The 10,933-nt window shown below is 49.5% G+C and overlaps 2 protein-coding genes across 3 annotated transcripts in view; both read left to right on the top strand.

Moving 5' to 3' along the window:
• Positions 1–10,933, top strand: part of LOC117000800 — a 140,244-nt gene continuing 129,311 nt past the window's right edge. For both annotated transcript variants that reach the window (XM_033068826.1, XM_033068825.1), the window contains exons 1-4: positions 1–82; positions 479–1,142; positions 2,155–2,311; positions 2,534–2,760. In XM_033068826.1, the coding sequence (XP_032924717.1) occupies positions 894–1,142; positions 2,155–2,311; positions 2,534–2,760 (633 nt within the window). In that variant the 5' untranslated portion in view covers positions 1–82; positions 479–893. The remainder of the gene's footprint in view (positions 83–478; positions 1,143–2,154; positions 2,312–2,533; positions 2,761–10,933) is intronic.
• On the top strand, positions 8,017–10,630 carry LOC117000808 (phospholipase A and acyltransferase 1-like). Its single transcript, XM_033068841.1, has 3 exons — positions 8,017–8,244; positions 8,436–8,698; positions 10,171–10,630. Exons 1-3 carry the CDS (start codon positions 8,127–8,129, stop codon positions 10,186–10,188), a joined length of 399 nt encoding a protein of 132 aa, XP_032924732.1. The 5' UTR covers positions 8,017–8,126; the 3' UTR covers positions 10,189–10,630.

Raw genomic sequence — 10,933 nt, 5'->3', positions numbered from 1 at the left:
CGCAACTTCCTCTGGTATGGTATTTATAGTGAGAACCCCAAACCGGGACTTTACCTACGGGAGCAGCAGAACAGGCGCTGGGGTGAGCGGATCTCGGGCGATGCGAGCGGGCGTTTCCCAGCAGGATGCAGCCTCTGCTCGCTGCCGGCGGCGGGCGCGGCTGTGCCGGGCACGGGCCGGAGGTGCCCCAGGGGCTGGGCACGGGCTGGGCACCGCGGGCACCCCCGGGCAGCCGCCTTTGGGCAGCGGAGCGGGCCCGGCGCCGGCGGCAGCGGAGCCCCGAAGGGAGCGCGGCCGGGAGGGGAGCGCGGGCACCGCGGGCGGCCGGGGGCAGGCGCGGCCGGCGGCAGCAGCTGCACACACAGCCGGGCCGGGCTCGGCCTCGGCCGGATGCGCTGGGTGCCAGCGGGGCCGCCGCTCCCGCAGCCGCTGCCCTCGGGGCCGCCACTGACACCCTCCGTGCCTGCGCTCCCGGCAGCTGCCCCTGCACAGCCCTCGCCTCCCCGCTGCGCTCTGCCCTGCGCTCAGCCGGCCCAGCTACAGCTGCACGTCCTCACTGCACGCTCCTGAGATGGGACAGGACAAGAGCAAACCCCAGCCTGGGGACCTGATCGAGATTGACCGGCCATTTCATCAGCACTGGGCCCTGTACATAGGGGATGGATATGTCATAAACTTGACACCTGTAGGTAAGTGTATTTCAGACTGGCGAGTTGCAGAGGTCTTCTCGCAGTGCTTTGGGAACCGTGTCTCCCTCCATGGGAGATGGACCCTTTGTGTGTAAAAGCCCTTTGCAATAGCAGAGGAAACCCCTCTGAGGTCTTAGAGGGACCAGAGAGGGTCTGCCTTCCTGCCTTATCTTCTCCCTTCCATATACAGATAAACCAAAGATAATGCTGGGAACCTACAACCTGCCAGTTTTTACCAGTACAGTAAAGAGGCAGCTCCTGAAAGAGGTGGTGGGAAATCATAAATGGCATGTCAACAACAAGTCTGATGAGTACCAAACTCCTCTCCCAGTGAAGCAGATCATCCAGCGTGCTGCAGCTTATGTGGGCAAGGAGGTGACATATTGTTTGTTTGGTAGAAGTTCTGAGTACTTTGTGACAGAGCTGCGCTATGGAGAAGCAGTCTCTGAGCAGGTGAGTGACAGAGGGTGAGCCCTGGGTGCCTCCCAGAGCAGCTCCTGGCTGCTGCCTGTGAGCCCAGCACTGGGACACAGCCTGCAGCCTGCATGGGCACAGCCCAGTGCCAGGCGTGGGCTCCAAAGCAGCGCTGCCTCTGGCCTCCCCAGAGCCCCTGGAGCTGGAGGGTCACTCTGCTCTGTGTGCAGCCTGACAGTGCCCTCTCACTGAGTGCCACCTCCTAGGGCTGCAAACCTGGGTCTTACCCCTTCTACTCATGGGGCACATAGCTCTGTTAGATTTAATTCTTCTGATTATCGCTGCAGATTCTCCATTCCCATACCTGGGGCTAAATGAAATTTCTCCTTGTGTTTTCAGCTTCATTTTTGCTTTCCCTTCTTCTGGTAAGATAGCAACTGTTTGCATGCTGGCAGTAGGATCAGTGCTGTTGCCTTCACTGTGTCAGTGGGCTTACTGGGCATGAAATCCCAAGAGAAAGAGAGCACTGATGGACCATGAGGAAAAGCTGAGAGAAAGGCAGGGATTCCCTGGCTGCATGCCCTGCTTTTGCCAGACTTATAGAAAGAACTAAATGAAAGCTTTAACAAAACAAAACAAAAAACCCCAAATTCATCATGCCTAGAATCTTCTTTTGTGTAGATACAGGTTTGTATGCAAGTTCAACATTCTGTATTTGCTTCTTGCTGCCATCGAGTTAAGAAATACCAAGTCAAGCACATCATCAATTCACGGTGATCTCCAGCAGCACTCGTCTGTTTGTCACGTCTGCTTCTCCTTTTGTATTTGATGAATTTTGTGGTAGTCCGCAGGACCTTGGAAACAAATTTTCCTTTCCTTACAATGCCACTTCACCTCCAGTGCTTTGCAGAACACTGGTGCAAGCTTTCTACCTCCTCCTGGTCTTATCAGCTGCATCCTATTGGCTGTTTCTATGGAAAAACTGATTTTAACCTTAACTTTCACAAAAAGTAAACTAAAATTTCCTGATCGTTTACTCTGTGTTTTCTAGCTGAGGGCTTTCATAAGTGGTGAATTGCACATTCTTGGTATGAGTGACTTCGAGTACACCCCAAATCTTGGGGACATGATCGAGATCAAACGGGAACAGGACGATCACTGGGCCCTCTACGTGGGGGATGGATATGTCATCCATGGGACACCTGTAGGTAAGGCTGGTGAAACGTGACAGGATACAGAGGGCATGTTGGGTTGCTCCAGGAGCCATATATCCTGCCAGGCACTGCTCCATGTGCACCTTGTGTGCGTAGATGTAATATCCAGGAGCAGTTCAAAAACCATCTGTGGTTTTGGATGGGGCTGAGAAGTTTTGCCTGCCTGCATTTTCTCCTCCATGCTTTTCCCAAATGATGGAGTTCCATCCCTACCAGCTGGCAGTGAGACAATAGTCATCAAAAAGATCACAAAGGAGCTTCTGAAGGAGGTGGTTGGAAATGACTCCTGGGCTGTCAACAACAAGTATGACCAGTACTGCTGTCCTCTGCCTGTGGAAGTGATCATCCGGCGTGCTGAGAGATGCATAGACGGGGAGTTGCCTTATTATGTTATTGACTTCAAAGCTGACGGTTTTGTGACAAAACTCCGCTATGGTGGCCAGGTGAGTGGCACAGGGAGAGCCCTGGGTGCCTCCCAGAGCAGCTCCTGGCTGCTGCCTGTGAGCCCAGCACTGGGACACAGCCTGCAGCCTGCATGGGCACAGCCCAGTGCCAGGCGTGGGCTCCAAAGCAGCGCTGCCTCTGGCCTCCCCAGAGCCCCTGGAGCTGGAGGGTCACTCTGCTCTGTGTGCAGCCTGACAGTGCCCTCTCACTGAGTGACACCTCCTCAGTCTACAAACCTGGGTCTTACCCCTTGTGCTCATGGGGCTAATGTGTCTCTCTCATTTAATTCCCCTCATTATCTGTGTCCATTCTCAGTTATCATTTCTAGAGGTAAATATAAGTGTTTATCATGTCTCTAACCTGTGGTTTTTTTTTCCCTTTACAGGCCATGGCAGTACTTGCAGATGTCGGTTCCATTGTTTCTCAACATTGATAGCTGGTTTAGCAGGGGCTGGTATTTCTTTTCAGTCCCTCTATAGTCTTCTGTCCAGACTTACTCTTTTGACCTCTAGTCCTCTTTTGGCTGGTACTGATTTTAGTCTTGCTACCAGTACTGGTATAACTTCTTACAACAGTGCTACTGCTGAATTGATAAAGGTAAAGAAAGGTATATTAGAACAGAGGTGCTGTTAGAAAGAGCTCAAGGAAGGCATGGAGTCACTGGTCACTGTCCAGCTTTTGCCCCAAATATAATGAAGACGTGCTAGAAGCTGGTGTGATAATTAAATCAAAGGCTCATTAAAATGTAAATATCCAAACTCATCTTGCCTCAAATCATCTTTTATCTGTTTGAGCATAGCTTTGTGTGCATGTTCAACAGTTCAACCTTGCTTCTCTCTGCTATCCCATTAGAAGTAATAAGTCAAGAATGTCACCATTCTAGGTGACCCCCAGCAGCACTAGCCTGGCTCCCACATCTCCTTTTACTTCAAAGTCTGTGATGACTTTTGTGGTGGTCCGCAAGTAATTGCCAGGAAATTTTCCACTCGTGCTTCCACCACTGCCCTTCCCCTTCAGTGCTTTTCTGAACACTGGTGCAGTCTATTCATATCCTGGTTTTATCAGCTACATCCTATGGGCTCTTTCTGTGAATCATTGATTTTAACTTTACCTTTATGTAAAGGCAGAATGAAAGTATTGCTGAGGACTTGATTATGTGGATAACTTCTGGTAGCCAAATCTGCAAAAGGGCAGGCAAGGCCAGTGCAGTGTCTTGGAGCCCCTGCCTGTGGTGTGTAAATTGAGCAGCTCCTGTGAGAGGGTGTGAGGTGGAAAGAAGGGAGCTGAGCATCCTTAAACCTTGCCGACAGGATGGACCAACAGCTGCCAGGATCCTCATGGCAACTTCCTGACTGCTGGGGAGGAGAGGGGGCAGAGCTAAATGGGTGCTAATACCAAGGGAATTGCTCTTTACTTTCTGCTAGGGGTGGTTGCCAAACAGGGATCAAACACACAGAAGCATGTGCAGATTTCACAGCTGACACATCCTGTGTCATATCTCAGCCTGGGTGTTTGCAGCTTCTTTCTGGTCTTACCTGTCTTCTGTAGTGGATCATTGCTCTGTGAAATGGGCTTGGGACCTGCCCTTTAACAATACTCCTAAAAAAGTCAAGTCTGCTAAAATTAAGTCAAATCCTACCTTCTCATCCATGAGAAAAAAGCTGAAATTGCAAGAGAGCTCTCGATCAACTGAGGGTGAGGCAGGCTAAATCATCTCTGGAGGAATCAAACCAAAAAGGAGAGGGAGGTTTTTAAAGGTGATACTATCAGCACAGTTTTTTCTCACTCCCTTCTCTAAGAATGGAAGTCTGGCAAGGTAAGACTGCAAGTCTCAGAGGAATTCTTTTGGATGTGTTGTTGTGGATTTAGTGTTGGCCAAATTGCCAGTGCACCCACTAGAATTATTTACCCATTTCCTGCTGTGAGCTAGGATTAGGAGGAAAGCAAAACAGGCTCAAACTTTAAAGGAGTAGAAAGAAAAGCTTTATTGCTAGAAACTGTAAGAAAAAAAATAAAACTTTCAGAACATTACTCCTCCCCCAACCACTTCATTTCTTTCACACTGACAATGTACAGAAGCGAACCAGTCAATTTACCAACTCTAAAAATGTCTTTCACAAATTCACTTGGTAGAGCAGACTTCTCTTCAGTCTATGGAGATTTTTTTCTCCACAAGAAAACAGTTTTCTCATGGCCTCTCATGGAAGGTGGGATGGGAAAACCACTTGTGTCCTGGCAGCACAGTTGCATCAACTCAGGGAGGGAAGCACTAACCAAGGGAGTTCTACTAAAGTGGAGGCAGCCTCAACCTCCCATAACCAAGCTGCCAGGTATAACAGAAGGGAAGATGATCTGTCAGACCCCCTTAAAAAACCATCTAGTATGTATGTCAAAGAAAAAAAATGTTAAGCAGGGCTAGAGGGTCCCTGCCTCTAGCCAGGAAGAGGCATGGGAATACCAGGTCTTTTAGACAGTGCAGATCTGATGGCCTGGCACCTCAGAGCCACAAAAATGTGAGGCAGTAGTTAATTCTGATGCACAAGTGTACAATGGGGACGTGTGGGGGCAGAACCTGTTTCTATTGCTGGGTTGGTGGGGGGATCACAGGAACTGACTCTGCCGAGGGGAGTGGCAGAAACATCCAGTTGTGACTGGCCCAGAGGCTCTGTGAATTCTAGGCATAGACGTTCTCAGGAATGGTTACTGCAAAGACCTAAAGGGACTCAGGTGGGCTTTTGGAATAGCTGCTGTAGAGGCAGAGGGCATTAAGCAATTGAACACTTTGCCTGGACTATCAGAAAACCCATTTGCAGTGGGACACCTGAAAGTGAAAGAGCAACAGGTGCCTGTTGCCACCTCAACTGTGCACTGCCAGCAGTATCAAACAAATGAAGATGCTGCAATCCCCATCCACAAGATAATTTGTGATCTGGAGAGCCAAGAGGTGATCAGCAAGGCCCACTCATCCTTCAACAGCCCCATTTAGCCTGTGCTCAAGTCTAACAGAATATAAAAATTAACTGTACACTATGATAGCTTAAATAAAGTGACTCCACTGCTGAGTGCTGCCATGCCAGACATGCTGGAACTCCAGTAGGAGCTGGAGTCCAAGGCAGCAAAGTGGTACACCACCACTGACATTGCTAACACGTTTTTCTCCATTCTCCTAGCAGCAGAATGCAAGCCTCAGTTTGCTTTCACCTGCTGCATGCAGCAGACCTAAAACTGACTGCCCCAAGAACAGAAACACAGCCCCATCATCTCCTATAGACTGATCCAGGCTCTACCTAGTGGGTAATGCAAAACATAGAGAAACCCAATGCATACCTCAAACAAAACTTTATTTCCAGATGAAGTACCCATGACACTATGTCCGTGTCTGTATATTCATGTATATATGTAGATAATTAAGGTCGTGCATGTATGTATTAAATTTAAAAGTTTAAATTTGATATAGCATATTAGTATGAGAAAAAATTCGAGGTGGATAATGCTCAGTGTTGAGGTGTTTCGTTTTTTGTTTTTTTGTTTTTTTTTTTCTTTCCTTGTTACTTGTAGAATTTCCCCCTTAGATTTGCAAAAAAAGCACCGATGACTAATTGCTTGAGGCATCCGGGAGGGGGGAGAGGCAAATCCCTCTCGTTCTTTAGAGGGTTCTCTCAGAGGGACAGTCACACCAAACAGAGGATAAAGCCGTAGCAGATCTTTTTTTACATCTGTCACTCTCAGACATCAGAAAAAGCCGTCCAGGCTATCGCTTACTGCGGGGAGAATTCCCCGGCACCTGGGGCACCTCGCACCATCTGCTCGTGTGCCCGTAAATCCTGAACTCCGCCTCTCCCTGCCCTGCTCAGAGCCGGGCCGGGGCTGGCCCGACACCGCTCTTTGTTCGGGATTGCTCCGCGTTTCTCCACACAGCAGCCCGCACCCTGCTGCCTTCCCGGGACGCTCTGCAGCTACGGCCGTCCAGCACCCAGCCATTTCTCGCTCATTCCTGCCCACTGGAACAGCAGCCACACCAAAGGGAAAGTGCCTGCGGCCGAGAACAATGTTACTGTGTCCTTGGTTCTGTTTGCTAGTGATGCCGTAGTTACTATTGGGTGGTTTTGCCTTGTTATACATACTAGCAAAAAACCTATTATTCCTATTCTCATACCTTTACCTGCAAGCCCCTGAATTTCAAAATTGCACTAATTCGGATAGAGAACGTCTATATTCTAAATTTCAAAAGAGAACCCTACCTTCCCTATCAGACACCTGTCCTTCAGCCCACGACAATGTTCCTGTCCCTGCTTCTGCTGACTCTCTCTGTCAGCAGCAGATCTCCAGTGTCAGTGACAGAAAAACCCCAGCTGCCTTTTTCTCTGTCAGTTCTTTCTTCCACTCTGCCACCAAAATTTCCCACTTCACCTCTCCAAGTGGAGTGATTGTTGGCCTTGAACCTGAACGAACCTGCTACACGATTTTCATCATCCCTTCAGACTCACAGCCCATTCTAGGATTTTATTCTTTGAGCTGCCAAAACACTGAGGGGCTTAAAGAATTACTAAGGCAGTCAGGAGACTTTGACTCACAGACTTGTGGCCATTCTCACTTCAGGGACCAAATGTTGATTCTAAAGCGTTCATAGTGCCAGCATCAGATCAATCTTCTGCCAGGCAGCAGGAAGGCAAAGCCAGGGTCCCTGCAGTGCTGGGGGTGAGGGATGTGAAGAATGAGCAGTGAGGCACCCATGCTTCATCACCCAATGGACTGAGACACAGCATTTCCTTGTCACAAAGCTGATGTGTGGATTGTCTTGGAAGAAAACTTTCAAGGGAAAGTCTGATTTATTGTCCTTTAGCTGGAGTATACACCTCAAGCTTTTGGAGCCAGGTAATCTGCATCCCACTTGTGAGACACAGAATCCTGTGTTGCTGTTGTTACATCAACTGCTACACTCTAGGGGGAGGTGAGAGCAGAACAGCTGTCGGTGAGAGGCTGCCTGGTTTTGTGTGCCCTGAACAGGTCACACGCCAAGAAACCAATCATTCATTCACTCCGTGCCCTAACCACCCCATTAGGCAGGGAATGAGAAGAGTTGAAATAAAAACCTTGTGTGTGGAGATAAAATTGGCTTAGTAGCTAATCAAAATCTTGGTTTAGAGTTCCTGGAAATGAAATTGAAGCCTCTTTCACTGGCAAACTGTTAGGGTGGTTATACAGTAACCAATCAGCTTTAACCTTTCTGTACTCAGAAGGAGAAAGCGGCCAAGGACCTTATCCACGGCAGCTGCCCCTGCACAGCCCTCGCCTCCCCGCTGAGCTCTGCTCTGTGCTGAGCCAGCCCAGCTACAGCTGCACGTCCTGACTGCACACTCCTGAGATGGGACAGAACAAGAGCAAACCCGAGCCTGGGGACCTGATCGAGATCGACCAGCCATTTCATCAGCACTGGGCCCTCTACATGGGGGATGGATATGTCATCCATTTGACACCTGTAGGTAAGGATATTGTAGACTGGAGAGGTGCAGGGGAAATCTTGGGTGCTTCAGGAGCCCTGTCTCCCTCCGTGAGCAGCTGGTGGACACTTTGTGTGTAAAAACCTTTTCCAGGAGCAGAGGAAACCCCTCTGAGGTCTTGAAGGGCCACAGAGTGTCTGTGTTCCTGCCTTATCTCCTCCTTCCATATACAGGTAAAGACAAGGTAAAACTGGGGGCCCACGAGGTGCCAGTATTCACCAGAATGGTGAAGAAGGAGTGCCTGAAGAAGGTGGTGCGACGTAATAAATGGCGTGTCAACAACAAATCTGATGTGTCCCCAGATCCGCTTCCAGTGGAGGAGATTATGTCTCGTGCTACAGCTTGTATTGGCAAGAAGGTGATGTATTGTTCATTTGGTAGGAACTGTGAGCACTTTGTGACAGAGCTTCGCTATGGAGAAGCAGTCTCTGAGCAGGTGAGCGGCACAGGGTGAGCCCTGGGTGCCTCCCAGAGCAGCTCCTGGCTGCTGCCTGTGAGCCCAGCACTGGGACACAGCCTGAAGCCTGCATGGGCACAGCCCAGTGCCAGGCGTGGGCTCCAAAGCAGCGCTGCCTCTGGCCTCCCCAGAGCCCCTGGAGCTGGAGGGTCACTCTGCTCTGTGTGCAGCCTGACAGTGCCCTCTCACTGAGTGACACCTCCTGGGGCTATAAAACTGGATGTTATGCCTTCTGCAGATGGGACACATGTCTTTCAGTGATTTAATTACTGAAATCACTTTACTGTGTCAGTGGGTTTTCTAGAGAGAGAAATAGAGCACTGATGGGTCATCAGGAAAAGCTCAGATAAAGGCAGGAATTCTCTGGCTGCATGGGGTCTCTGCCCTGCTTTTGCCACCCTTCGAGAAAGAATTAAATGAAACTCCTAATAAAATATAAAAAACTCATCATGCCTAGAATTTTGTTTTGTATGCATATAGGTTTGTGTGCAAGTTCAGCATTCTGGCCTTGCTTCTCCCTGCCATCCCATGAAGAAATATCAAGTCAAGCACATCATCAGTTCCAGGTGATCTCCAGCAGAAGTGACCTGTTTGCCACATCTGCTTTTACTTTTTTTCTGTGATGATTTTAGTGGTGTTCTGCAAGCACTTGATCACAAATCTTCCTTTCCTTACGCTGTCACCTCCACCCCCAGTGCTTTATAGAGGACTGGTGAAAGCTATACCTCAACCTGGTTTTATCAGCTTCATCCTATTGACTGCTTCTATGGGAAAAATTATTTAATCTAAACTTTCTCAAAAAGAAAACAAAACTTATTACTTAAAATTTGCTGTGTGTTTTCCCGCTGAAGGCTTTTGTAGGTCGTGAAATGCACATTCCTGATATGAGAGATGACACGGGTGACCCAAAGCCTGGGGACCTGATTGAGATCAAACGGGGACATTACGATCACTGGGCCCTCTACGTGGGGGATGGATATGTCATCCATGCGACACCTGTAGGTAAGGCTCGTGTACCCAGGCTGGATACAGAGGGGGTGTTTGGGTGCTCCAGGAGCCCTGTGTCCCTCCAGGTGCTGCTCCATGAGTACCCTGTGTGTGTAGATGAGGTTTCCAGGAGCAGTCCAAAAGGCATATGAGGTTTTGGAGGGGCCAGAGAAGATTTGCCCGCCTGCCTTATCTCCTCCCTTCATATCCCAGATGAAGGAGTCGCATCTCTGGCAGCTGAAAGTGAGACAAGTCTCATCATGAAGGTTAAAATGGAGCACCTGAGGGAGGTGGCTGGAGATGATTCCTGGGCTGTCAACAACAAGTATGACCAGAACTGCGCTCCTCTGCCCTTGAATGAGATCATCTGGAGGGCTGAGCGTTGCATTGGCAAGGACATAGTATATGATGTGTTTGACTTCAAATCTGATGATTTTGTGAGAAAACTCTGCTATGGTGGCCAGGTGAGTGGCACAGGGTGAGCCCTGGGTGCCTCCCAGAGCAGCTCCTGGCTGCTGCCTGTGAGCCCAGCACTGGGACACAGCCTGCAGCCTGCATGGGCACAGCCCAGTGCCAGCCGTGGGCTCCAAAGCAGCGCTGCCTCTGGCCTCCCCAGAGCCCCTGCAGCTGGAGGGTCACTCTGCTCTGTGTGCAGCCTGACAGTGCCCTCTCACTGAGTGCCACCTCCTAGGGCTACAAACCTGGGTCTTACCCCTTCTGCTCATGGGGCACACGTCTCTCATTGATTTACTTGTTCTGGTTATCAGTGCCTATTCTCCATTACCATACCTGGGGCTAAATGGAAGTGCTCCTTGTGTTTCCAGCCTAAGCTTTGCTTTCCCTTTATCTGCTAAGATGGCAATTGTTTGCATGCTGGCAGTAGGATCTGTGCTGTTGCCTTCACTGTGGGTGAAATCCAGAGAGAAAGAGAGCACTGGTGGACCATCAGGAAAAGATGAGAGAAAGGCAGGGATTCCCTGGCTGAAAGGGGTCTCTGCCCTGCTACTGCCACCCTTCGAGAAAGAATTAAATGAAATTCTTGATAAAATATCAAAAGACAAACTCATCATGCCTAGAATTTTGTTTTATATGAATATAGCTTTGTGTGCAAGTTCAGCATTCTGGCCTTGCTTCTCCCTGCCATCCCGTGAAGAAATACCAAGTCAAGCACATCATCAGTTCCAGGTGGTCCCCAGCAGCACTGGTCTGTTTCTCACATCTGCTTTT

Source organism: Catharus ustulatus, chromosome 10, assembly GCF_009819885.2.
Source record: "Catharus ustulatus isolate bCatUst1 chromosome 10, bCatUst1.pri.v2, whole genome shotgun sequence".
Taxonomy (NCBI): domain Eukaryota; kingdom Metazoa; phylum Chordata; class Aves; order Passeriformes; family Turdidae; genus Catharus; species Catharus ustulatus.
Note: the sequence above shows the minus strand (reverse complement) of the source record. Positions and strands in the feature narration are given on the sequence as shown.